Source organism: Melanotaenia boesemani, chromosome 6 (genome assembly GCF_017639745.1).
Source record: "Melanotaenia boesemani isolate fMelBoe1 chromosome 6, fMelBoe1.pri, whole genome shotgun sequence".
In the NCBI taxonomy this organism is placed as follows: domain Eukaryota; kingdom Metazoa; phylum Chordata; class Actinopteri; order Atheriniformes; family Melanotaeniidae; genus Melanotaenia; species Melanotaenia boesemani.
Window position 1 is genome coordinate 7,428,989 of NC_055687.1, and position 26,819 is coordinate 7,455,807.

Below are 26,819 nucleotides of genomic sequence, written 5' to 3' on the forward strand. Positions count from 1 at the left end.
TAAATACATTACTCCATGGTGGACGCCCATCTGCTGACGACAGCAGAGTTTTCAGATGTTCTCGGTGCTCAGGCATATGTGAATCTCCTGCAACAATAAGCAGTAATTGACTGCACATTTCAGGAAAGTGGTAAGTCTTTATATGCAAACAGAAAAGCTCTGTGTGAACATAGAAACTGGCTTTGGTGTGAAGAAGAAAAAGGAAACGAAATGGGGTCGGTGGCCTGAACTGAACTCCACTGGAAATTGAAAGGATGGCGCCAAAAATACAGTAAGAACACTCCGTATCCCTCCAACATATAACCACAGAGTTCAATTTGTCTATAAATAAAGTTTTCATTCAATTGTGCATTTCATCTCAGCAGAGGCCCAAACTACCCATAAAAGCCTACACTTCCCTGCAGTGAAAAGCCAAGGGCTGACCCAAATATGTGATCTTCTGTTTTTTGTTCTCCTTCATTTACAATGACAGGGACCACATTTTGCACTAAAATGATATTTGTAGGAACATTTATCACAAAATTTGACTCAATATAGAAAAAGAGGTGGCAAAAGAAGTGTCTTTAAGCATAATGTAAAGCAACAATGCATTGTTTCCTTCAGGTAAAGAAAAGGTGTGCAGTGTTGTGTAAAGGGTTAACTGCTGTGCTCCACGGGAACCAAGGAAAAAGCTTGTTATTCATATGTGCTGAGAGTTGTGGCTGTCCAAATACGGAAGTGAAGAACAGTTAAACGGTCCGCTCTGTCTGGTTATTGCATTAATCACATAACATGCAGAACCAGTATATGTAACCTCATAAGACATGAGTCATTTTATTTATTATTTTGCTTTTTGCTCATCTCCATATGACTACCAACAGCTGTCAAGCAAATTTGAGCCATTCTTTTTAAACCTGACTAAATAAAAATAAATAAAGAAATAACTTCAAGTATTTTTCTATTAACTGCTTTTGAAGCAACCAAACTACTCTCCATTATGTCCTCAGAGGTAACGCGATCAAAACAGAAGTGTTCTTCAGAGACAAAGAAAACCAGTCACTTTGGCCATAAAAAATAGAAAATGGAGATATATTCAGGAATATTTTTCAAATAATCATTCTTTCATGTCAGTGAATATTGGCCATGTTAATTTTTCAAAAAATGCAAGCAGCTGATGGTTCATATGATTGAAGGCTTAATAAAAGTAAAACATGTTGAAAGGAGTCTAATGCCCAATTTCTTCATCTGAAAACAATCAAATATATGTTTTAAGCAAGTGTAAAAGGTGGCACACAGAGCTATGTTTGCTTGAAGGACCAAGTCAGGATTATGGAGCCTCTTCAAAAGGTCAGTGCATTCATATAAATCCACCTTTACTCAATCCTACCTAATCACATGATCACCTGTCTCACCACTATTCAAATACAAGATAAATATACAAGAACATAACAATGGCACTGAACTTAAATAAGCTACATGTCCATAGAAAAATAAGAGTTATTTACAGAAAGGAAATTAGATTTCTAGAAATACTATAAAATTCTACTTTCTTTATAATGTATTGAAGTTTTTTCACCATATTGTGATCAAAGAGTTTATTCTTAAAGCACATTTTTATTTAACTCTGCATAATTTCTCATAACCTCACCATCTGATTCCAGTTTGCATGCTGGTCCTGAGTCTTTTGTATGGAGACAGACGAGAAAAAAAATGAATCAAATGGACATGTTTCTTTGTGTGCAATGCTTGTTTATATTATTTTATTTAACTTATCTTATTATTATTTATTGCATTCTATTTATACTTTTCTTGCACCTTAATTTCCTCTATTTTACTTTGTACCTGTATATATTGTGTCTTGTGCTTATCCTGCTTTACTGTTGGTGTTGTATTGCTGCTGGTACCCAAATTTCCCTAAGGACTCTCCAAAGGGATTAATAAAGTATTTCTATTCTATTCTCTTCTATTCTATTCTATTCTAAGGTGACAGATAGACTCTCAGGAGTGGTTGGATTTCCGAGAACAGATGATGAAGATGATGATGGATGATGAAATTTTTGAGTGCAGATCAGAATATGTTTCTCCTCTCAAGGATTGCTTCTAAAGACTAAAAACTGAATCATCTAAACCATTTGAAACTTCTGCTTTCAAATATATTTCTTCTTATTAAATCAAGTCGGAGTGAGTCTGATGTGTCAGAGCGGGTGCCTTCCAGATTGTTGTTGCCAGATTGTGTCACTATCCTCTTTGTGAAGATGTCAGTGGCCGAGCTTTAGGAGAGAAATTTCCCAGTCTGAATCGTACATGCCAAACACCTCCTCTCCATTTGAGCCGCTACATGGAGAAGTCTTAGCCAAACAGTGTGCGTTTTCTGAAAAGGGGTCGCAGCCTCTGCAGATACAATAAACAAGTTGTCAATGTTGACAGACTGACAGCTAACACGACACATTGTGAGTGCAAGGCATGACTGTGCAGGAAATGGCCCTCTCTGTGTCAGCACTTGCACTCAGAGACAATACCAGCTACTTCTGTGCGGCAGCTTACATCATGGCTGCCGGACCAATAAAGTGCTGGGGGGAATTTTTAGAGCAAGCAAATAGAGGCAGATGGAGCATAGAGAATAACCAAAGGCAAATGACCAGTCCATCAAAAATGGAGCACATTAAACATCTGTGTGGTTAAATCTGTTTTTTTTTTTTTAAACCACACATTTTATTCTTTTTCAGCAAAGTTCATCACAGCTGCACAAAACAGTATAAAAAGTTCAACCTGGGACTTCCCCAAGCTGTGCTTTTGTTGCAGGACTAATGCGTTGCTCAACATCAGTCGTGAACACACGTAATTTCATATGCACAAATTAAACTGCATGACTGTTTTAAGCTCTCCTAAAAAAAAAAAAAAATAAATAAATGTAGTTGTTTACACTATCAACAAAACACATACTGGCAAATTACACCTTAAAAATCAATCAAAATCAACTTCTTTTGCCCAGTAAAGCACCAAAGATTGATCATGTGTACCAAATGGCTGAAAAATGAGTCACAGATGAAGCTTTTGTACATGTGCCTCTTTGAATCAAATATTAGTATTGCTGAATTACACCATAATCTAGTTTATCCTGCTGGTGGGCTGATATCTGGGTACTAGAACTGCACTGAGTGTTCAAACACTGTTCTCCCACCACAAATTTACCTCTTGTTTATAATCTTTTCTATTTAATACTGATGAGGCAGATGGAGGATGAACTACAGATAAACAAAAACTGCAGCTTCATTACAAACACACACAGAGCACCTACATGGAGCCTGATTCCATCAATTATAAGAGCTTGATTGAGATTTAATTCAAAGCTTGGGTTTAATTGCTAATATCAAAGGATAATTAAGCTGATAAATCATGACTGATCTTATTGAATTAGAGATTGAAATAGCGGAGAACCTGCAAATTGTCTATGTCAGTTAAATAAGTGATTTAATTGGACTACAAGTTTGCTTCAGATACTAATGAAACTAAATATTCAACCCAAAAAAGTGTTGACAGAACTTTAGATGTGCAGTTGTCTGTTTAGCAAAATACCCGAGTGTATTTCAGGAAATGCATCAACTTAGAATATTTAATCCAGTAATAATTGCAAAGCCTCAAACGCCTCTGAACATAGCAGAAAAAGCAATGTATTTTCCTTAAGTTCAAGCAAAGCAGAGTAGTTTAGGTGAATAGTCTTCCTCAGAGAAAAGGACAGAGAAAAGATCATGAAACTCAGAGGGAGAACAAATAAATGCGAACAAGATTAAGCGCACATAAGCAGGATGAGGACTTGGATAGGTGCTAATATCTCCCCATGCAACCCCCCCCCCTCTCACTCATACATCTCATGCACACACACTTGTACACACTCCCTCTCTCAGACTGCATCTGCTGGAGCTAGTGGCTGTAGTTAAATTGAAATATTTCCCGGCGTGTGTCAGAAGCATGCAGAATGGTAATTATGACAGATCTGATTAGGCGGGCCGAGTCGGGCGGCTCCGGGCTGCAGGTGCGACCTTGTGCATTCCTGCGTGTGTAAATAAAATTAATTACAAGCGTAGGGGGCGCGCAGCGCGTGACATCAGCGCGCACAGGGGGGACTCCCACGGGGGGCACCCTAATGGAATATTTTCCCCGAGTCTAATAATACAGTTGGTATTGACTTGAGGTAATTAGGGGGATCATTAAAGCGCTTTTCCCGGCGTATTTGCCTGCCTGATCAGATTAGTGAGAATGGGCCTCAGAACAAGCCCTGTGTGGTCTGTCAGGAGAAGTAGAGACAGTGGGAGTGGGTTAGCTTGCTAACCTTTTTGTAGGAAAGACAAAGCGAGGAAAAATATGAGAGGAACTTTGTCAGCACGATAGGCGATGGAAAGAACGAGGCAGCTTGTGGCTGGTGCAGTAAGTAGTACTACTTAAGCTGATTGAACAAGAGAGGACTAGTAAAATTAGTTCAGATATCAACCAAAGTGGCTAACAGCTGCTGCACAGTAGAAAACATTTATCATCTAATAATGCATTAAAAGTGATGACGAAGAGTCCCGACAGCCGAGGCAGATTCCTAGTTTAGACTGCCGGGTAGGAGGTAGGCGAAGAAGAGTAAGTGAGTTTTACAGTTGAAGACAGATGGGGTGAAGAGGTGGCATGTAAGGCGTAAGTGAGAGAGATGACGAGAGACTGAAAGTGCTCTGAGCATGCTCAGTAAGATGGTTAAACAAAACGGGCAGTGGGGAGAAAAACATGCTGGTGGGAATTCCACTGTCCATTTAACAATAAGAGAAAGGCTTATTTCGGGAGGGGGGGAGCTCACTGTTTGCGAGATAACTCATTCCCTAAATTAATTATTCAGACAGCTGGGTCTCCAGTACAAGAAATAGTGCCTTTAATAATAGAGGGGATCTGGCCTAGTCTGTTTCCCATGGCAACCTAATAACCAAGCAGGGACAGAAGATAAATAAATAAATCAATTAATAAACAGTCACGGCCCTTGTAGATCCTCAGGGGCTTTGATACGCTTGCTGATCTGCCTAATTTGAGAGACAGAGAGGTGTGGAGAAGCCCACCGACAGAAAAGAAGTCTTGATGCTGCCCTGCTGTAGCACATGAAGTCAAACTTTGTAACAGAATGCAACCTTTCTTCACCCTCCCACTATTCTAAGCATCTGTTAACATTTTCTATGTCAGTTTTCTGAGCTATTTAACTGAATTTGTACAGAAATCTTGATGCAAAGCTTGACTTTTAACACACTGACCCATAGAGGCTCCTCAGTAACAAACACACATCTGAGTTTTGACAATCTAGAAACAGACATGGAAAAGGTCAGCCATCTGCCCCTCTTGTTAAGCAGCCGCTGGATGCAGCAGAGTGACACAGACAGTGTGCACATGTACGTGTTTACTGGTTTGGTGTGGTTGGGTGTGTCATGTGCTAAATTAAGAAAAGCGCTGGAGTGCCAGAACAACGTGAAACAACAGAGCAGATTTTCGGTGTGACAGGAAATCAGTAAGTTCTGAAACGTGAAGAAAAACATTCGCTGTATTTCTGATGCCCTCCTTTCCTTCTTTTATTAGCGTCACCACCCGCCCCCACCCACCCCCACCCAACAGCCCACATCTCTAGACCAACGTGGCACTCACTCTCCACCATCCTCGACTCAAGGGACTGCCATGCCAGGCGGGTGCAGGGTGACAGATGGCATGCACCAACCTCCCCCCTCCACTACTCGCTCTCTCCTCTCCCCCCCTACTGCACCAGCCCCCCTGCACGGCTCCCCCTCTGGTGGCACAGCGGCGGACCAGATCAGTGCCATTCTGTCTCATTAGAGCCTGGCTAATTAGCGTAGCCTCTTCCAGGGGAGAATGAGCGAATGTGAGAGAGACAGAGAGAGAAAGATGGGGAGGGAGAGGTGGCGTTGACAGTGATCTCTACTCTACTGGTCATTGAGGAGTCGCAGGGTTTTGAGCCCCTGCAGTGCGCAGGGCTCCCAGGGTGCTTGTTTTACAACAGCAGGGGCTCTGATTCCACCCATTGCACATTTTCTCTCAGGAAGTGTCAGGGATGTTTAGACATAAAAGTCATGTCAAAGGAATACCCCCCCGCAACTAACCTCCCATCGCTCAGCTGAACATTAGCTGCCGTCTCTGCCAGGCTAGCCAGTCCCCTGTTAACATGAGCGAAAGCAAAGTATTGCAGCATGCTACGTAGTGCTATTGAGCCAGTTAATAATGTTGACATCAACTCCAGGCTACCCACATCATAGCTTGTACCTCTGCAGGCTGCGATGAAATGGACTGTTTGGATAAATATGCTACTTCTGGAAGTGTCATCGCTGGATTTAAACCAGCAGCACACATTTGCGTTCTCCAAGTCTGAAATCTCCTAAAGCTAAATGGAGATGGAGCATTCTTGGAGTATTTGATCAGTTTGAATCAGCACAGAATAGATCATGAATAATGATTCCGATTTTTATCAAAGAGTAAACACAATGTCTCTCATAATAAATCAGAATAGCTGCATGGATTACTGGGGCAAAAAACCTGAATCCTGAGGCTGGAAGTGAGTAGCAACCATTAATCTGATCAAGTAATATGACTTGGGTTGGATTCACTGCTCTATAGTTACTACTTTGAATATGTGGCAGTAAAAGAGTGATTGAAATGCAACATTGAATATGTGAGAGGGGGGGCAGTAAAGGTCTGGCAGAGGCCTGCTGTGGTTACGAGCCCTAAGAGAGGACAGAGTGGCTACGTTCCAGAAACCTCCAAACACACTTACACACCAGTAGACACACTGGAGTACACAAACACTGCTCCGCACATTAAATCTGCCTGCACATAAACCTGTATTTAATGCAAAAGAAGCACACATACATTTCTATAAACAGTATAAGCACACACCTAAGCATACACTCAGTGAAGCATGCACCAATCAGTAAACTCCTGTTTGCTGCTTTTCCACCCAGGGGACCAGCACTGCCGGTAGCTTCTTTCAGGTTCCTGTCTTCCTTTTACTCTCATGGATTTCCAGATCTCATCCCCTTTTCACAGCTGTAATGTCTGTCTCTGTGTGAATAAATGTGCTACTGTATGTACCGTAGCACACATGCAGCATGCAGGACTAACATATCCTGGTCACTTGATCCGGTGCTAGCAAAAGCATGCTGGGAAACCCTGGAGAGGCAGAGTCTGAACTGCACACTGAGCTGACAGGACAGTGCCAGCTTCAGTGATGAGGCCTCTTTGTCACCCTCCCCCAATGATTATTTCCCTGGACCCCATATGGGCATCCTGCCAGTCTTGCCCATCCTCCATCCTCATTGCCAACCACATCCGCGCTGCTCTCCCAGGCTCAGTACCAGCAGTCTGCTGGCAGGGTTCTCTACCTAGGGCTTGGATGGTTACTATTTTATTTTATTTATTTTTTCTGCTGCAAGGCTGCAAACGTCTCATGACCTAAGCTTAAGTGATGATGTTGTGCATTGTAAATAAATACAATTAACCTTTCCTGTCAGATTTACATGAGCATTTGTAAAAAAGATTAAAAAATAATAATAAATAATAAATGCACCAATAACCACCAAATAATCAGGCAAAAAAGCTTGTTCTAAACAAAAATCCTCCAATCACATGAAGTTATTTCTGCACTTTAAATGTACAAGCAGACATGGGGAGGTAACCGAAGTAGCTTGATTAAACAGACAGACCCTGAGCTAATAACTTGCTCGCTTTGCCTGCTCACATATGGATTCCAGAAGAAATCACGTTTCTGTGTATAAATAGAAGATGAATTCAGCCTTTTTAAATATACTTTTTCTGTCTCTTTCTGTAAAAAAATAACATTTTGTTTCAAGAACCTTAAAGTCAGCAGCACCTAAATTAAATGTATAGTAGTCAATCTGAACAGAGGAAATCATAGATGTCTCAGGGTATTATACCCTTAATTCATGAGATTATCATTATCATCAGTGTTTTCTTGGTTCATAAAATGTAAAAAAAAAAAAAAAAATGGCAAAAAAAAAAAAAAAACTTATAAAAACTTTCCGAGTCCAAAACTGGTTTAAATTAAATTTACAATTATATATTTAGTACTTTACATTGAGAAATCTGAAGCCATAAAATTTTATTTGTAGCAAATAACTGTCTGTTTGGCAACAACATTCAATCAGTTAATTAAAAATTTGAATCATTATTGTGTCTCAACTATTGTTTCGTATTTTTTTGTATATACAGGAAGAAAAAGGCGTTTCATCTCTTCATATTTATGGGAGTCATGAATTTGGGAATATTAAAACTGAACAAATCAGTCAAACAGAAATGTAGGAAAACTCGGGTGCTTGACTTTTGGGGCTCAGCGATGTTGTGTTGGAGCAGGTACTGGTCTGAAGGCACTGGTAGCTGTGGCGATGCTGGCTGGGGAGGAGGGAGGGCGGGGGGTAGGGGGGGACCAGCTGCCCGGGAAGCGCCCATTACGAGATAGAGCCAGAGATAAGTGCTCTCACAGGCCCCTTTTCAGAGGCATAATTAGCACACTTCTTATCTGCTGCTCAATTCACATTCACACCCGTCTGCCATGAATGGAACGTGAAAGAGTGGCAGAAATTGGGGGAACGGTAGAGGTAGAGGGGCAAGACGGAGCGACTGGGAGGGAGGTGGAGAAGGCACAGTGGAAACCAGTTTCCCAGACAAACCGTCATTTGAGAAGAGAGAAATGAGCGGGTTAATACTGCGACTGCCTTGCACTCCCCCTTTCCCTTTCTCCATCCTACCAAGGAGTCTTTGAACTCCTTAACAAAAACAGTGGTTTGTGCATCAAACTGCAATTTGGTAAAACAAAGCTATCTGGGGGTATAATCATCCTAATCAGCAAGAAAAAAATAAAGCCTTTGCAGATATTTCAAGATTATTCCGCCCTTGGTGATCTATTTCTCCCCCCATTTTCTTCATCAAGCACAATTGTGGAAATCTTTCCAACTCTGCTTGCGACAGACTCATAAAAACCTTTAATGGTAAGTCCTTGGTGGTGCATTTTTAATTGCTTTTAATAAAGAGTTAAAGTGCTGGTATGTATCCTCTTATTTTTCTGTTTCCAACACACAAGCTTATAATGTGTGAGTTGTGTACTCTCAGTGAGAAGATGACAGGGGCCCCTCATCATCTTAGCGTGTGCAGCTAATATAAACAGGTTTGTTTGGTGTTAAAACAGCGACCACTAAACTCCAAACCCACAATAAAGAAGACAGAAGCCATTATGTCGATAACTTGCTGCACTGATGCGTCAACGCAAGTTTTCTTACATTTTCAACAAAGTTCTTCAACATGTTTTACATATTTTTATATAACGCAGATGTAGGTTTTCATTATGTGTGTGTGTGACTGTGTGTTATGACCGTCCATAAGGAGTTAATCAAATGCTCCTTCGGCTAAGGATTAGCTTATTTGGACACAAACAAACCTGTTTGAAAACTTCTGCTCTAAATAAAAGGATTTCATGCTTGTATGCGTCTGTCTGTGTAAAATTTTGTACGCAGGTTTGGAGATATACTTCATAATGCAATATCTAATGAAATGATGAACGTGATGAGCATATTGTGCTACTAGAGGAAAAAAATAGTTTCTATGCCATAAACAAAGAAAAAATTATCTGTATGTGTTTTTTTTAAGTGTCTGAAGGAGAACAACTGCAGAGGAACTAACATAAAAGGCTTTTTTGCAACTTTTCTTGCCTCATTTTTTAGTTTAGTGAATATGTGATTTGGTACCTGACTCTTGGATGCAGCGACCTTTGCAAACAGGGCCTGGGACACTTTGGCCCTCTTCATTTCCTGCTGGATCTCATCATAAATGGTGGAGTTGATGTTAAGGATGCAGCTTTCCGTCTTGCCGTTCCACTCGCTTGGCAGAGGCGAGGGTTTTACCTGTTAAACAAGTGAAAAATTCACTGTTAAAGTTTAAACACAAACCTTTTTAATCTTTTTTATCAGATATGAAATCCCAAATGTATTAAATTTTAATTATGTTCATTAACACTGGGCCTCTACTTTACCATAAGATTTCTTTCTTAATCATATTATCTGTAAGTCCTGATGTACCATTACTGTCATTGCCAAAAGATGCATAAAAATTTAATAATGAGGTCAAATTTATAAATAGATTTCTTAAAAATATTCCATTAAAATGAAAATATTAACTCTACCACTGCAAAATAAACTTTCAACACAAAGGACTGCATGTCAAGAGCTTCTAGAGTGTGTATTGTCCATGAGTGCAATTATGTGTTTGGACTGGGAGTGCTGGAGCTTGAGAGGTGAGTGGGTGAAGTTGTTTGCTTACAGGTGAAATGCCCACGGGGATTCTGGGATTCCAGTCCTCGGGCCTTACGCTGTTACAGTCTTCCCTGCGGGGCTGCAGTATCAGGAACACAACATAGCCATGTTTGTTCAAGCTAACACGAACAGAAATAAAAGGCAAATCTGTCTACCCCAGCATGTACTCACACTCACACACACTACTGCCTCACACACACTGGAGTGTAGATTACATCCTCATGCAGAAAGAAGAGTGTTACTTTGCTCAAAAACACTTAGATGTGTTGTATGAAATGTTATTATTCTTACGTCAAGCTGGTGATTAAAAAGCAAATGCAAGTCAAGTGAAATCAAATCATTTTTAATCAGCGGCTTGTTGCATCTCAACAAAAATCCTTTGACAAGGTAACAAGCATCCTAATAAAAGCATTACCCAAGAACCATTAGCATATGAATCATTCCATACGAGGCTTTTTGAAAGAAGACATCCACAGGGTTGGGAGTGAGTGCAAGTGAATGGCATTCAAATAAACCATAATAAGACCAACAGCAACCAACTCCTACCAGATAAAAGGTTGTGATAAAAAAAAAATATATGAATTCAAGTATTTGTCTAGACACCTCATACAAACTTCATGTGTTAAAAACAATCATATAATCCTAAAATTTGAGGTGAAATTGGAATGTCTGGCAAATCTTGGGTCTTTTATCTCCCTTTATGACAGCCTGACATGGGCTTGTCAGTCTGAGCAGAACGACACTGTGTCAAGCAAATTGTTAAGGCCGGGACGTGCACTAACTGGCTTTGGAGGGAGCTGTGCCGACCCATCAGCACACATGAGAGAAACATACCTCTGCATCTGTTTTTATGAGGCCAATAAAAAGCCTCCTCTGTCTCTGGCTCAATTGCCACCCTAGCTGATTTATGTGCACAAATTCACACCGCATTGCTCCATAGGAGAGGCTGGCAGATGGCCAAGTGTATGGAGTGTGCAGACGTGTGTGTTTGTGGTGGTGTGTGAGAATTACCTTGTGTAGGAGCAGGTCGAGATGATAAATGCTAGTGAGTTTAAGTCATACGGGTGAAGTATATTAGGCCCCGAGCTATTGTACTGATGTGTCTACAGCATTGAGCGACGGGGAATAAAAATCACAAATCAGGGGCTTTGAACTTTGAATGCTGTTTTAGTTGCTTAGATTCTTAACTGTAAACAAATTTCCTGCATCCAAGGCCATCAACCTTAGCTTCAGCTGCAACAATGATAGCATTAACGGCAGGTTAATAAACCAATTGTTTCTTCTTTTCTTCCTCTTTTACTCTCTATAAAAGATGGTGCAAAGGTCCACTCTTTGGCTTAGTCTGTCTCCGATTATAAAGATGAGCCGTGATCTCCTCAAGTGGTGCTGCTAATGTTCAAGCATCGCTGCTTTAGAATACAACTCTCTTTTTAGCTTTGTATGGATGGTAACAGCCATCCCGCTGAGCGCTTTCAGGAGGGAGGCTTGCTTTTGAAGATGGGTGGGCCTGAACCTCTTTTACTTTTCTCCCTACCTGAATAAAAGCCAAACCTAAACTGAGGACAGGACAGAGGACGCCTTTGTCGGCCCCTCTCACCTCCCAGATGCAGCTGACTGCACTTCAAATGGGCTTAAGTGGTAGAAAGTTGCCACATACCTCTCAAATGAGGGACACTGATTTGCACAGAGGGTACAAAGTTGTGCTGTGGTATGCAGGGATTTTGAAAGAGGCACTGACTAAACAATGTTTGATCTTTCGCTGGGCTCGTCATCACTGAGTGAGCTTTATTTTTTAAATGGGAGGGCTGTTAGTTCTGCCTAATGTGTGGTAAAAGGTCAAAATTAGCACAAAAAATGATCCATCATTTGCGCCATTCTCACCTGTGTGGTGAGGCAGAGCTCATTTACATGCTGGAAGAATGTAGAGTATGTCCTCTAGTGTGCATGTTGGCAAAGTGAATCAGCTTTTAGTTACTCCATGTGTTTTTAGACCTGTTGCAGCCTGATACAACAGGGGGAATGGAAGGTGCCTAACAAAACAATGTGTTGGGGCGGCGCTTGCATGCATACTCGCTGTTGTCTTATGTAAAACAAGGCATTTTAATGAGCATGTGAGGTATCTGTTCAGTTTAAATATTCTGAATGGAAATACAACAGAGGAGCATTTTGTTGTTGTGTTTGTCATGTTTGTCATACATGTCTGGATTCAATAACTGTTTATCTTTTCCTGTTAGCTACATAAAATAAAAACTAACTAGTAAGTTTAATCTTTGAACAAAAAGTTTTAAGACGAGAGTGAAGTGGGCTATAGAGTAAATACTGGTTATGTCTTCATGTTTGAGATTTTCCTTCAGATTTCAAGTCCTTGTGCTTCTGAGGCACCGTCAAACAAAAGTTTTATTTCCTGATTTGTTGGTCTGAAAAATGACAAATTAGTGTCAGAATGTGTGGACGACCAGTCACTTGTTTAGAATCTGCACGCACACACACATAAATTCACTTCCCCTGTTAGATTAAATGGACCCATTAACTGCTGCTACTTTCCAAGAAATGGCAGCAACCATGTGACAGGGATACAGGAAATAACCCCTCAGAAGACCCTCTTGTTTCTGAACAGCTAACACTACAGAGAGAAGCAACTTTACTAAATAATAAAGCTAATAATAAGCAAAATGCTTCAATACTTGTTAATTAAAGTTCAAAAATAGCATCATGCACTACAGAATTTCTTTCTTGAGCTATGCGGTATCAACAGAGATCATGTTTGATTGGTAATCTAACCTGATGTTTACAAGATCTGGGCTTTTTTCCCCTCTCATTTTGAACAATTTTCTTCTAAAACAAAACTACAATTTATTTAATTTTTCTTTTAACAGATTGAGCATTTCCAGTTCCAGTTCTTCTTGCCATGCTGGTTGATTTCTTTTGGGAAGCATCCAAAAGAATTAACTTAAGGTGCATTACACGTGTTACAGCCATGTAGTGCTGCAGAGGTGCTACAACAGCTGAAATTCAGTTCATCTCTTGAGAAAAACTTGGCAGAGAAGCACCAAACTGGTTCAGCTCATTCAATTTTTAAGGTTTCTTCTTACAAAAATTATAAGTGGAGCAGCAGAATAGCAGCAGTGAAGAAGTTTTTGTTTATCTGTATTTTTAACCACCTGTGTATTTTATTGTGTCTTATTTTATATTTTTATTGGCTACTATGGCACTTGGTTCTCTTATTTATTTGACTCATTTTGTGTACAGAGCTTTGTGACTGTCTGTGAAAAGTGTTTAATAATAAACCTTTCCTGCAGCTGTATTGTAGGAACTACTCTGCCACAGAGAAAACAAGACCAGAGAAGAAGAGGGGTACCTGAACAGGCCGGCTGGGTGGTGTGCTGATGAGTGGGGCGGAGCCCATCGCGGAGGCCGCCGTGAGGCTGCGCTCCCTCTCCTCCTGGTAGATGCGGTCGCGCTCGACCTCAGGCAGCTGAAGGAAGTTCTGCATGGCGCGCAGGTTGACCAGCAGCGATTGGGACGCTGTCTTGGGGTCTTCCTCCTTACGTAGAATTTCAGACAGCAGGCCCTGCATGGTGAAGCAAAGGTATTAGAAAAGATGGTGAGAAGGCAACAAAGGAGCAGAGGAAGAACAATAACAAGAAATAAATGGAGAAAAATCACACTAGAGGATTCTTAAAATAAGATCAGAGAGTAGAAAGAGACAATTTGGGATGAAGATTTTACATGAAACCTCGTATTAATTCAGAATTTGATTTTAACATGCAGTGTTTCTGTAGCAGCAGGTGAAGTCCACCTGAAAGAAACAGCATCTTAGATTCTCCTCATTCAATGGCTTTCTATTAGCATTTACCCCATCAAAGAAAACAGATTGTTCTCCTTCTCTCCGTCCTTTTTCATCTTCAAGTGAAAGCACATTGCTCTGTCACTTCATTTATGGATGACAAAACTGCTCCACTGAAACTTCTGTTTCATCTCTAAACTTGTAATTTTGCACATCTGACATGTTTTTAGGCTGCCTTCGATAAGTGTACAGCTATTTGCATGAAATGTCTTTTTCAGTGGGCAATCAGTGGATCCTCTGTTTACTTTTCAATAGCGCTCAATTCCATCATTATGAGACAGCGATGACTCCATTATCAGAGATGTGTGATTGGGCCTTTTCATCAGCTCTTGGCCACACACTGTGCAAAGCGTCGCTCTGCTTCTCTCACCATCAATACGTGTGATTTGGTAATAAAACAAGGTGATGTGGAAAACATGCTTGTGCTTTTTTCTGTTTACTTTTTTCATGCATGTAAGTCCTCTTGGATTAATGATCAGTTTCTGTCAGCGAAAACATATGTAATGGCAAGTGTGAACTAAAAATCCCATGTTTAGAATGGAGGACCAGTTTTTCAGAGACATGAATAAGCTGTCAGTCTACATTCTTCAGCATGCAAGTGCTTATCATTCTCTAGCATCAATCCTGACTGTCTATCTCTTTGGTCAATTTCTTCGTAGAAAGAAAAAAAAGATGACCACGGCTCTTTGTTTGTGCCTCTTCTGATCTACCTCCTGCATCGACAGTAACTCCCTTCGTTTCACTATCTGACACACCTCCCCCTCCTTTTATTAACACAGGCTGCTGGAAAAAAAACAAATCTAATAAATAATCCTCTAAAGGCACACTCTCCAACTGCACATCGGGCTAATTCCTCATCAGCCACAGATAAGACTGTGTGGGAGACTCCCAATCTGCACAAAAACACCACTGTCTGACTTTACCATGTGATACACAAACATCTTTTTTGGTTTAGTAGCTTTTTTTTCATTCATACAAACTTAAATGCAAACAGACTGAAAATGAAGTTGGTGATTTGTTGATGCGGTAATACAATTAAACTAATTTACGTGGCACAATGTCACTTTTAGACTGAGATAGTTTGATTGTATGAGCCACTAAATCAGAGTTGGAGTATTACCTGTAGCAGAATGCTGCTGACACCAGAAGCAAAGGAGAACTTATGGAATGTACAAATGTCTACAAATGCCCCTAAAGGAGTCAAGATCCTTGTGAGTCTACATAATATCAGGAATACTTTTATTGAATTTAACAGGACATGGAAGATACTGGTCCATCTCTGCCTCAGTTTCATTAGCCATGTTTACATGGACACTAGTACCTGGATTAAAAGCCTGTTCGAATAAAAATGCTTCATGTAAACATACCAACTGGAAGATTCTGATCCAATCACACCTTCAGTTTCATTCCGATCTGAGATGGGTGGGTTATGGCGATTGTTGTTCTGGTCGATCCCAAAATTCAGGTAGAAATGATCCTAACTGTGCGTGTTTGTAACGCAATCCTGCACTTTGTTATGGTTTATATCCCACAGTTCATTTTACTCAATTTAGTTTATTTAAAAAAACAAAAATGTGGCGACCAAAACAGAACTGACTGGAATGCAATACAAAAGCATTGCTTGACATTTTACAAACCTAAAATTATTAAGAGAGAGAAGCTGAAATCGGTAAGACAGGTATAAATATATGCAGCGGTGTTTGTTTACACAGGAAATCACCGTTTCTTCTTCTGCTGTCTCCAGAAAGTCTGACAGTTCTGTGCATGTCAAAATGATTTATTCTGCTCAAACATCTGATGCATGTAAACTCACGTCCTGATCAGAATAACAGAACATGTCTGATCAGAATTATAACCCGATCGAAGAATTTTTTTGCATGTAAACATGGCTCTATTGTTTTAAAGGCTTTGTTTGGATCAAACAAAAAAATAAATAAATGAGTCCAAAGACATAATGGCTTCAGTTACTTAATGGAAAAAAGTCACGTAACATTTAAAATACTGTAAACATATTATGAATTAAATATATAAAAGAAATTCCCTCTGCCATCTCTGTGTGTGCATGTGTGTTAGGCTTCTGAGTATGAAGGGAATCTACACATTTTAGCAGAAAGAATAGATGCTAGGACCAAACCTGGGATCCTTTACATGGCAGACTGCCAGCTCTACTCATGTACAGTAGAGATGTTATCTGTGGTGAATGATAATTATGAATGAGATATAGGCTGCAGCTTCAAACAGTAAGCCTTTCTTACAATTCTTAGCAAACGAGCTGCCATGAAATTGTTAAGCTTTTCCCTTAAATTGATATATTTCTTTTTGAAGCAGGCTACTGGCGCTTCTTTCACAGCAAGGGGCAAATTTTCTTGAGGTTTGATGTCATAAGTGGGACTGTTATAGATTTTGAGATGATATTTATGTGTGAACCTCATGATGTCATGAACAAAGATGAACGGCTTTCCAGGAAGCAGCTGTTTGCAGAATTTTTTTTAAAAACTACCATTTATGCTTCTTTTACATTAAATGACATGAAACTGTGAATGACAGAGTAATGTTTTACTTGGAATAAAACCCTGAATACTTTCATTCATTCTCTGTACCGCTTGGTCCATTACGGGTCGCGGACTGGACAGGTCACCAGTCCATCGCAGGGCCAACACATAGGGGACAAACAACCATTCACACACACACACCTAGGGAAAATTTAGAGTAATCAGCTAACCTGCATTTCTTTGTACGATGGGAGGTAGCCGGAGTACCCGGAGAGAACTCACGCATACACGGGGAGAACATACAAAGTCTTGCTGTGAGGCTGAAGTGCTAACCACCACACCACCCTGCAGCCCCCTGAATACTTTAAATATACAAAACTAAATCATTTTGACTTATAAATGTGAATGATAATGGAGTCCACAACAAAGGTCAATTCAATTGATCCGCATTATTATCTAATTTGCTTCAGTCTGAGATGTCTCGATCTCAGTCTGCAGCCAAGAGGGAAATTTCCCAAGAGATAACAACTTTCTTTTCTTTTATTTATTGTTGCTTTAATCAAAGACCCAATCCCAATTTTCCCCTTTTGCCTTACTCCCTTATTTTGCTGGGTTAATGTACCCTATTTTTTTTTTTGTCATTTAGCCATTAAAACGGACACCAACACCCAACTGCAGGGGCTAGATGGCCACTACTTTTTATAGCCAAAAGAAAATGTATACCTTATCAATGCCAGGTACAGGGTTAGGGACATGGAGTAAAACTGGGGTAAAGTCTGGTTGTTTGTCCTCACCTGGGTTCTGTTGAAGGCCACTCTGGCAAAGACGGCCTGTGAGATGCCCGCCCGCTTCAGCTCGTCCCTCACCCACTGGTAAATTTCTGAGGAAACCTCTGTGTTGGATGCCACCTGCGACTCCAGTGGCTTGGTGTGGGAGCTGCGGTTGACAGGCGGGTGGTTGAGGTACTGCTGTGACAAGGACTGCTGCGCCAGCAGCCGGTTCACTGCATACTGCTGGTTGAGGATCTGTGCCATCACCAGCTGCTGGTTGACCAGCTGGGGGCTGATTGGCGTGGACACCAAGCCCGGGTGGTGCAAACCGGGAAGCTGGGGTTGCCGGCCACCGGTCTGGCCGCCGTGCGGTGGTGGAGCATGAGGAAGAGGTGGCACCGGCGAGGAAGGAGTCTGCTCTGCCGTGCTGCCGGGTATAGGCTGCTGCTGGGAGAAACCCAGATGGTTGTGGTTGTGGTTAGAGCCAGGAGGGGACAGATCAGACAGGCCGTCCATCTCTGCTGCAGAGAGAGGGAGGCGAATAAGTTAAATAAATCAGTTACTTTAAACACCACAAAGACAGAGAAATGCAGTAGTTTTTATGAAGAAAAATCAGCCGAGTGTTGGGAAAATTCAGATTTCATTCAATCGTGAACATCAGTTTTATAGGACCATAACCACAGTCTCTAATCAGAAGAAATGAAACAGACCTGGCCTGTTTTGGATCACATTTTTGCCTCGGGTGGATCTTTGCCTGTCAGTTAACATTCCTGTTTACTTTCTATAGGAAGGGAATACATTTTTGCAACCAGTAAGGCTTCCAAACCAAATCAAGGAAACCAAATTATTATCAAAAAGTTACTGGATTCTGGGGCCTTTCCCATAACCAGTGGCCTTCAAAGCCCTCTTCCTCCCTGACTGGATATGACAGGGCTAATAAACCAGCAAGTGGTCAAAAAAAAAAAAGAAAAAAAAGAAAAACGAAAAAGATGGAAACACAGATAACAGAGCTTCATTGTGTTTGACCTGTGTCTTCCACAACCCATGCCTTCAAAATTAAGTTCAGAATGTCTGTGGCCTCATGTGGGGAAAAAAAAAACACATCCTGCATAGGCGGTGGTGTGTGTGTTTGTGTGTGTGTAGGTGCAGGATTAATGTGTGTGTGTGTATCCACAAAGGCAGAAGCAATACTGCTAAATCTGATTCTCTCTTTGCATCCTTAATTCTAAAATAAGGAACACACGCTGGCCAATATGACATTTTTAAGGGAGGATGGTTTAACTATAAATGTGAAGAAGTGGAGTAGACAGAAGGAGTACACATCAGATGATATAAAAACTACCTTGTTTAAATCTGTTACTGATTTGGCTTGAACACCCTGAAAACTAAAAAGAAAAAAGAAACAAGAACAGAAAAGAAAAGAAAAAAAATCCATGTGCAATCATTTAATGACATTTTTTGGAGACGTTTGTGGTATCTTTTGCTTTGGGAACCCTTAAGTCCTATAATGGCTGCTGGGGAATATTTTAAGACAGGTTTAAATTATGAGCTTAGAGGATGAAAACAACTATTTAACATTCAAAGTACTACTCACAATGAAGTGAATAAGCAGTTGGAACAGCTAAATGTTCTCGGGTTGCTGCTTCTCTTAAAGGAAATCACTCATGCTGTGGTTTGTTTTTTGCATGTACTGTGCCGAATGAGTGAGGAGCAGAATTTAAGAATTCTTTTAAAATTTTAACATTAACACCTCAGAAGTGGGCTGAGGCCTCCACATCCTGCATGAGATTGGTGTTTATAGGAGAAAAAAATGCAGGGCCAGGGGGAGGAATGGGGTCTTCAACAAGATTAATTTTACAGTTAGATGAAAGATTAAGAGGATGGATGTTTTCCAAAAATATCCACAATAATTATGCATATGAGCTGTCTGTTTTGGGTTGTTTTTTTTTTTACTGTCAGCAAACAACATACCCGGCCAAGATGAGTGTATTGAGTGTTTGTCAAAAACAAATGATGTGGACTGGAGGGGTGGGGACGACAAAACAAAAAAGCAAAAAATAAATTTTGGTAATAATCACATCTCTGCTCATAATCCCTGGCATTCCTAGGCTCTGATGGTATGGCGTTTGTATTCACTCATATGTGAATGTGTGTGTGCATATGCTTGCTCACACAGACTGCTGGGGGGCATACGCACAACACACAAACACAGAGGCACATGGAGGCATTTCCATGCAAATTGAAAAGAGAAGGGGTGACAGAAGAGCATGGCAGGCCCTGGGAGAAAAAGGCTGCCACAGAAGCAGGAGTCCTCGTGTGGAATCCTGCCACAAAAGAGCCCCGGATTAAACACACAATGGGAATGGGATGTGGGCTGCAGGAGGGAGGGACCGAGTGTGTTTCTGAATGTGAGAGAGAGCGTGAATGACAAAGAGACACTGACCCAACTTTCGCTCCTATGTTCACCTCCCTGCACAAGTCAAAAGAAGCCTTACCACACCCGCTGGCTGCCGATAACACCACTTCAGCTGAGTAGGTTGGCAGTACCTGTGATCAGGTACTTACTCCTGTGACTTCAGGCTCCAACTGCTTGTTAAATTCAGTGTGGTGACGTAATCGTAGAGAATCATAAGATGCTATTGCCAAAGCACAAAGGGATGGCCATGCTACTTCTTCTTACAGCCTTCATTTTTGGCATATCTCCTGTGTTTTCCTTTCCACTTGTGGTCACGCAGAGCAGACAGCAATTCGCAAATACAGAGGTTGGGGGAGCTTCCCTGAGCCTGTGGTGGGCACCTGAGGCTTGTGTGCCAAGCTCTTGTATCTGAGATTTGGCCAACATGTCATGTGGGTACTAAAGTTTGTGGTTAGGTGCTTATCAGGACTTGACATACCAGAGACAATGATACAGAAACATTGAGGTGAAAAGTTAAGCATTTTGTGCAGCTTTAAAGTCAAGATCACACAGAATTTAGCTAATTATTTGACTTGAATAATGGCTTTATGTCCACATCAAAGCAGAGAAGTGAACTTCTTACTGAAGTCAACAAAACACTGTTTTTTCCCCCTCACTTGTCTACATCACCATGTAACACATAATGCCTCTCCTGTGGATAGTTTACCTCAAGACAAATAATAAGATGTCCACGAAAGCACAAGCTGATAAAAATAATTGTTGTTTTTTAGTTTTTTCAGCAGTGAAGTTATAGGCTTAGAGGAGGAAGCTAATTCCAAACAGACTGAGCTACGCTTTTAATTTCAGATGGCTTCAAAATGTATTTAAAGGGTTTTTATATCAAGATAAAGATTATAGCAGAGATTTAGTTTAAGTCAAAGGCTAACTATCAGGCATTCTGCTTATGTATGAAAGATTAAATGTGGCCTCTATTACGGTGAAGGTTACTTTAAGTCTGGAGAAAATCTATTAATAAAATCAACGCAAAGTCCTCTGTATATGTGTGTTTGTGTGCGCGCTCATGTTGTAACATACCTAGTGCATTGGCACGCGGGCTCTCGCGGAGGACACACGTCCCCAGGTAGCCCTCCAGCTGGGAGGATTGGCGCATGCCTGCACAGTCAGATGGCAGAGCATGCACATGCGCACACGCACAAACACATTCGCACACAGACACACAGCACACAGTGTAGAGTCGTGAGGAAAGAAACATAGGAGAAAAGGCTTTCTACAGATTGACTCTCCCACTCTAGCTACGCAGGAAAAAAAAAATCAGCATCACTGAAACGCCAGACTGGCAGCTGCAAGCATTTCCACTTTTGAAGAACATATAACCAGACAGAAAAAACAACTGTGACAGAAAATGTGTAGGAGTATGCAAGAGAATACACAAGTACAGCAGGTCTGAAGTAACTAATGTTGTCACTTTTACAGAAGAAAAAAAAAAGGATCAGATAAGATAGGATCACAACGCACTATTTGCATGGAGGCTGTGAAAACATTTTGATATAGTATCTCCTCTGTCATCACTGTGAGCGTTAGCACACTGGAACAGAAAAAAGATTAGGTTCAACAGATTGCTAAAACTAATATCTCAACACTGCGTAGCCTTGTGAGTCTCTAAACACGGAGCAATTCTGCTTAATCAAAAGACGGAAAAAAATATCGGAATACTATCTCCAGCCTCGGTGCTACTGGCATTATACAGAGTAACCCCATTTCCTGACAGGTCAAAATAGATATTTTTGAGATGATATAAAGCAATGCATCGGTGGAGGGTAGATAAGGAAATTTAATAGAATTTCAGACGAGGCAATGGCCAGTTAAAGTCACCACTACCTTTGGTTGAGGGAAAAACTGAAGAGTTAAACCCACACACATGCAAGCAAAAATAAAAAAAATAAAGTCAGAGGCCTCAGTTTGGCTCTGGCAGTACTGTTAGTTAAAGCAATAATGGAGGATTCAAAGATAACACTGGGTTCAACTGCACATAGTAATCTGGAATTATTAGATAACGAGATAAAAATGGATTTGTGCTGCATGCAACAGCAGGAAGACAAAGAGTCGGCTGGTTTGGGCACATATTGTAATGATGACTGGTGTGAATGTGTAAATGTGTGTGTGCAAAGAGACAAAAAGTGTGAGCGCCATACTTTGCGCCCCTCCGTTTTGCTTACCCATCATATCTTTTGTCTTCTTGAAATGTTTATACCAGCGCCCAAATTCCTGACACTTCGCCGCCGACACATTTGCATAGTAAGTGCTGTTCACAATGGAGGAAATCATACTCTGAAAGAGAGAGATTGATTGAGGAGAGAGAGGGAAAGACTTTAGATTCTCATTGAGGGACATGCAAACATAATATAAACGCTTGTGAAACATGCAGTTTGTCAAAACAAATAAAATATAGGGATATGGTAAAGCCCAGTATCCAAAAAAAAAAAAAAAAAAAGGCATGCAGAATTTTAGAATGACATCAAAGAAGATTTTATCTCTTCTTTTTATCAAATGCCATTGAGTTTGTGTGTTTAACCTTCAGAGTGGGTAATTTACAGTGTAACTTTTTTTTTTTATATAGATAATCTTTTTTTTATTTTCCAGCTTTTTATTCATACAATCTGTTAGAGACAACTTCAAACAGATCGGGGCCTCACAAGCATGTCGTTCCAAGGCACGTGTGCTCCCAAGTCTCCCTATACAGTCGGCTTTTTGCCCTCTCAACATTCACTTCAACTGTTTTCCTTCACCTGTGAAAAGAAAAGCATTGTTTTGCCCCCCCCCCCCCCTCCAGTTTCATTAAAATGAATGTTTTAACACCTTGCCAGCCTCCGGGTGAATACCAAGGCTGGTGCGGGAGAAAATTGTTTTTGATTGTTATAAATATTCAAAGAACCAAACCATCTGTTTTCAAATTATAGGTATGCCATCTTTATCATTTTCTATAATATATGCGTTTGGAGGATGGGGTGTGGGGGGGGGGGGCCTTCTGGCAAAGTAGCATGGTAGTGAGAGCACAAATAAAAGTGCTCTGGGATGATTCTGGTTCTCCGGCTCCAGCTTCTCTGCACAAAAGGAGGGTAAAGGGTGACAGCTGTGCCATCAGAAAGGTCGGTCAAACTCTGAACTCCTGACCTCTCTATTAAAGCTGTACGTGCATCCAGCAGGGCCCCTGCTGACAAGTCTGACAGAACAGGATAAAAAGTTTAAAAGATGCACCTATACAGGCAGAAAGAAGATAAACACAAATTCTCTTCATTAAAAGTTTTAAACTTACAGGCCACATCTTGCAGGGATAACAACAAGATGTGACCAAGATAAAAAAAAAACATTTATCACTAAGGAAGAACTCATCTAAACCCACCAGTCTCCCCATACCTGCTAACGCCATGTGGAGTCAGAAGAGCTTGTCTTTTGTCACACACATTCAGCTGCTTCTGTTTTTTTCTTGAAAGTAAAGAAAAAAATGGACAGCTGAGGAGAGTCACATTGGTGACTGCAGCTGGGTGTGAATCTGTGCCAACCAAGCTGCGGTGCATCATCCCATCATGATGTAGAAAACAGGGGGGGGGGGGGGGGGGGGTGAAGAGGTCTGCAGTTGGACTTGCACAGTATAACAAAGCAGCCTTTTATAGATATATTGAAAAGCCTTCATTCAATAAAAACCCTGATGGAGTTCAGGTTAGGGTTAGGAAGTCAGAATTAGCCTTTTAATGGGAGAATGCATGAAGCAGTTCCTTCTCTTGGATTTACGCAATATTGTTCTTATGGAGTATTAACTCCTAGTTCACCCTTGTAGGCTTTTAAAATGACCGTTCCTCTCTGTAACTTATGATTTGTAAAAGCCAGAGCAAAACCAGAATGACTGGAATTCTTCTTGATCCATTACTTTAGAAAAAGGGAATATTTGGGAGGAATAATATGTAGATTTGGCAAGCAAAATGCCACATTCCACTTTAACCTGGATCTAGTAGCCAATTCCCAATCCCAAAGATCCACCTGAAATCATATATTTAAAGTGAGAAGACTTCTCTTTTAAGTTTGCGGGTGGGTGGGATAATGAACTCCTATCCTCCCAGCCTGCCATGTTTTATTTACAGTATATCTGGGCTAAGGCGGCTCCAGGCAACAAACCAAGAGGCCTGCAGATCTCTCCCAACTCCCTCTTCCTCCGCCAATCTTTGACACAGATGTTCTAATAAACGCTCACTCATTAATCAGCCCTCCTCCCTCAATACATCACTCTACCTCTCACAGGGGGCCCTGCCTGTATGTGTGAGGGAAACAATACACACACACCTATTCTCCCCTCTCCCCACTGCTCTGTCACACACACGTGCATACGCACTAAGTGAAATCAAGCAGATAACCAGAGTCTCTGCTTCCACTGTGGTGCCAGCAGGAGGGCTGTGCTTGGGTTTGTCAACAGGTAGTAAGATGAGTGTGTGAGTGTGTGTGTGCGCCAGTCCCAGTTTGTGAGGGTGTGTGCATGGACCCTTTAAGTGATAGCCATCTGCAGCACAGAGAGCTTATCAGCAAGACCAGGAAGTGGCACTGAGCTACTATCGGTCCCCAACATCTACTCCACTCCCCAACATGGGAAGACAGGAAGAGAAGAGTGTGTGTGTTTCTGTGTGTGAGTGCAAGCAGTGCAGCGAATAGGTACTGTAGGCACCCAGCTGCCAGCATTAGACTGGTACACGCACACAAAGTCCAACCCCTGCAGACAAACATGCACACATTCCAACTTAGCCTGATGTCTTGAATCAGCTGGGGGAAAAGCGGATCCTATTTGTGAAACTGTGCTTTGTCTCTCGCCAACATCTAGCAGAGCTCAATTATGGCACATATCCACCTCAACTGGGATGACCCCCCCCCATCCCAAACTTATCCATCCTAACACACACTCGTGTACACACACAAATGCACTGGCAACCAGGTTGTGCCTGTGGCAGCCGAGGTGGTGAAGGTCTGCAAAGATGGCATTTTGATGACTATTTGCTGCTACACGATGCAGCAGCTGGTGCATCGGGGGGCCGCTGAGTGAGAGGGAGCAGGGGGTGGGTAAGAAGAGGTGGTGGCAATGGGTAAAGGTGAGGGGGGGTCTCGTTTGTTGCCATAGTTTCTGGGAACACTGGTGAGGAGGGCTGCAACGCTTGATAGCAACCTCTGTGGCACCAAAAAAATTTCTAAAAAAAAAGCCTGATTGGTGGATAGAGGCAGAGACAGGAGAAGTTTCATTTTACGGATGCTTTTGTGTGTTATTAACTGTGAATCCTTAAGAGTGTTTCTTTGTGTGTGTGCGGGTCAGATTTAGCTCCTCCTGCAGACTGACAATGGCCATGAGTGCATGCATTCTATCCTTGTGCTATTTGTAGGGCAAACACACAAAGCATGACTCCCTACTGCAAAAGAATGAAACTAAATGTTTGACATGGCACCGGACAAAAGACACATTTCACAAACTAGCCCCCCCCCACCGTATTCCTTTCTCTGTTCTCCTCCTTAGAGCCCTAATCAGATGTTGGCGAATTCTCTTTCACTTCTTCATTCGCTGCAAATCATCTGTTAACCTCGCTTTTCGGTCTGGGATTACACAGCAGAATATCAAGGAAACACTAATCCTAAAAAAAAAAAAGGTGCCAATCTTTTTCTCCCTCCTGCTACGCCCCTTTCCCCTCCCACTGTCTTCATTTTTGGAGGGGAAATCAGAGGGAGGGCCAAAGGCTGGGGTCAGTTTATCTTAGCAACGTGTTGACAACCAGGCTGAGCTGCGTTTATTTGGAGCAAACCGCTGTTCTGTGAGTGTAGCAAGCCACAGAGCAGCAGATGTCCAACAGCATCATGGCAGCCATCTTTCAATACGGCAGATACGGATATGTGTAGATCACCAGATTATGAAACACAAAAAGCTGCCATGTTATGTTTAAATAAAAAAACTGGAGTGATGCGTTTAAAATTTAAGTTTACACAGACCAACAATAGCTGATGAAGTTATTGTTAATATATGGACACGAAAGAGACACAAAGTCAGCTCAGGTTTTTTTCAGAACCAACTTTCATCCTCAGAGGAGAAAAAAAAAACATCAACAATCTCTCAATTAAATTTGAGACAAGTCTGTATGTCAGTATCGCAAATATGTGCCTGAGACAGGCTGAGTCTGCTTTGTGTGTTAAATCCTCTGAGCTAGTGTGTGCTCTCCGCTGAGCCGTCTTCACATATGGACCGTAAACAGGGTGATTACCAGACCGGGCTGGGCTCCGCCTGAACGCCACCCAGGGACTCTTTACATCATCAGTGCACTGCTCATGCCCAGCTAAACTCCCACACACACACACTTAGGGCAACCGCTTGCTTGTCCAAGTACACACACAGCACAAATGAGGGTCTCCAGGTGACCATACGGTGGCCTGGGAGGAGAGCTGGCTTCAAACTGAAGGCACTTATGGACATGCTTGGATGTATGCACACATAAAACACAACTAGCATTTACACACATACATTCTGTACATTGACATTTCACCAGCATACTCAAGCACACACGTATCTTGTTGAATTGTAACTCTCTCACTCACACTCACACACACACACACACACACACTATTGGGCACTGTGAGAGATATACTGCCTTTTCATTCCATTCACTCCAGAGCTGCCTCTATGATATACAGACTACACTGCCTGTTAATACAATATCTGTGCTAGTGCTTTCTATTGAGCCTCCCAGCCCACAAAACACAGAATATAACACCTAACATGTGAATGTGCAATTCTCTAGCCCGATGCAGTGAAATGTTGAGAATTTACCAAAAGAGAGAAAAAACAATTTGGATTGCTCTGGGTTCGGTCCAATGTTTATCTAACAATAACCATATGTTCAAGAACACCTCTGCTTTTTGGCTGTTATTGCACACACGTCTATGTGTGTATGT

General features: G+C 41.4%; 1 protein-coding gene across 7 annotated transcripts in view; it reads right to left on the reverse strand.

Annotated features, from left to right (window-relative positions):
- LOC121641335 (DNA-binding protein SATB1) overlaps positions 1–26,819 on the reverse strand; it is a 60,108-nt gene that overhangs the window by 11,837 nt on the left and 21,452 nt on the right. For 4 of the 7 annotated variants that reach the window (XM_041987419.1, XM_041987415.1, XM_041987417.1 and 1 more), the window contains exons 6-11: positions 22,067–22,178; positions 20,925–21,002; positions 17,459–17,955; positions 13,684–13,896; positions 10,333–10,404; positions 9,762–9,917 (exon numbers count right to left, since the gene is read on the reverse strand). In XM_041987419.1, coding sequence (XP_041843353.1) covers positions 9,762–9,917; positions 10,333–10,404; positions 13,684–13,896; positions 17,459–17,955; positions 20,925–21,002; positions 22,067–22,178 — 1,128 coding nt within the window. The remainder of the gene's footprint in view (positions 1–9,761; positions 9,918–10,332; positions 10,405–13,683; positions 13,897–17,458; positions 17,956–20,924; positions 21,003–22,066; positions 22,179–26,819) is intronic. The other 3 variants (XM_041987418.1, XM_041987421.1, XM_041987420.1) reach the window with 3 other exon arrangements.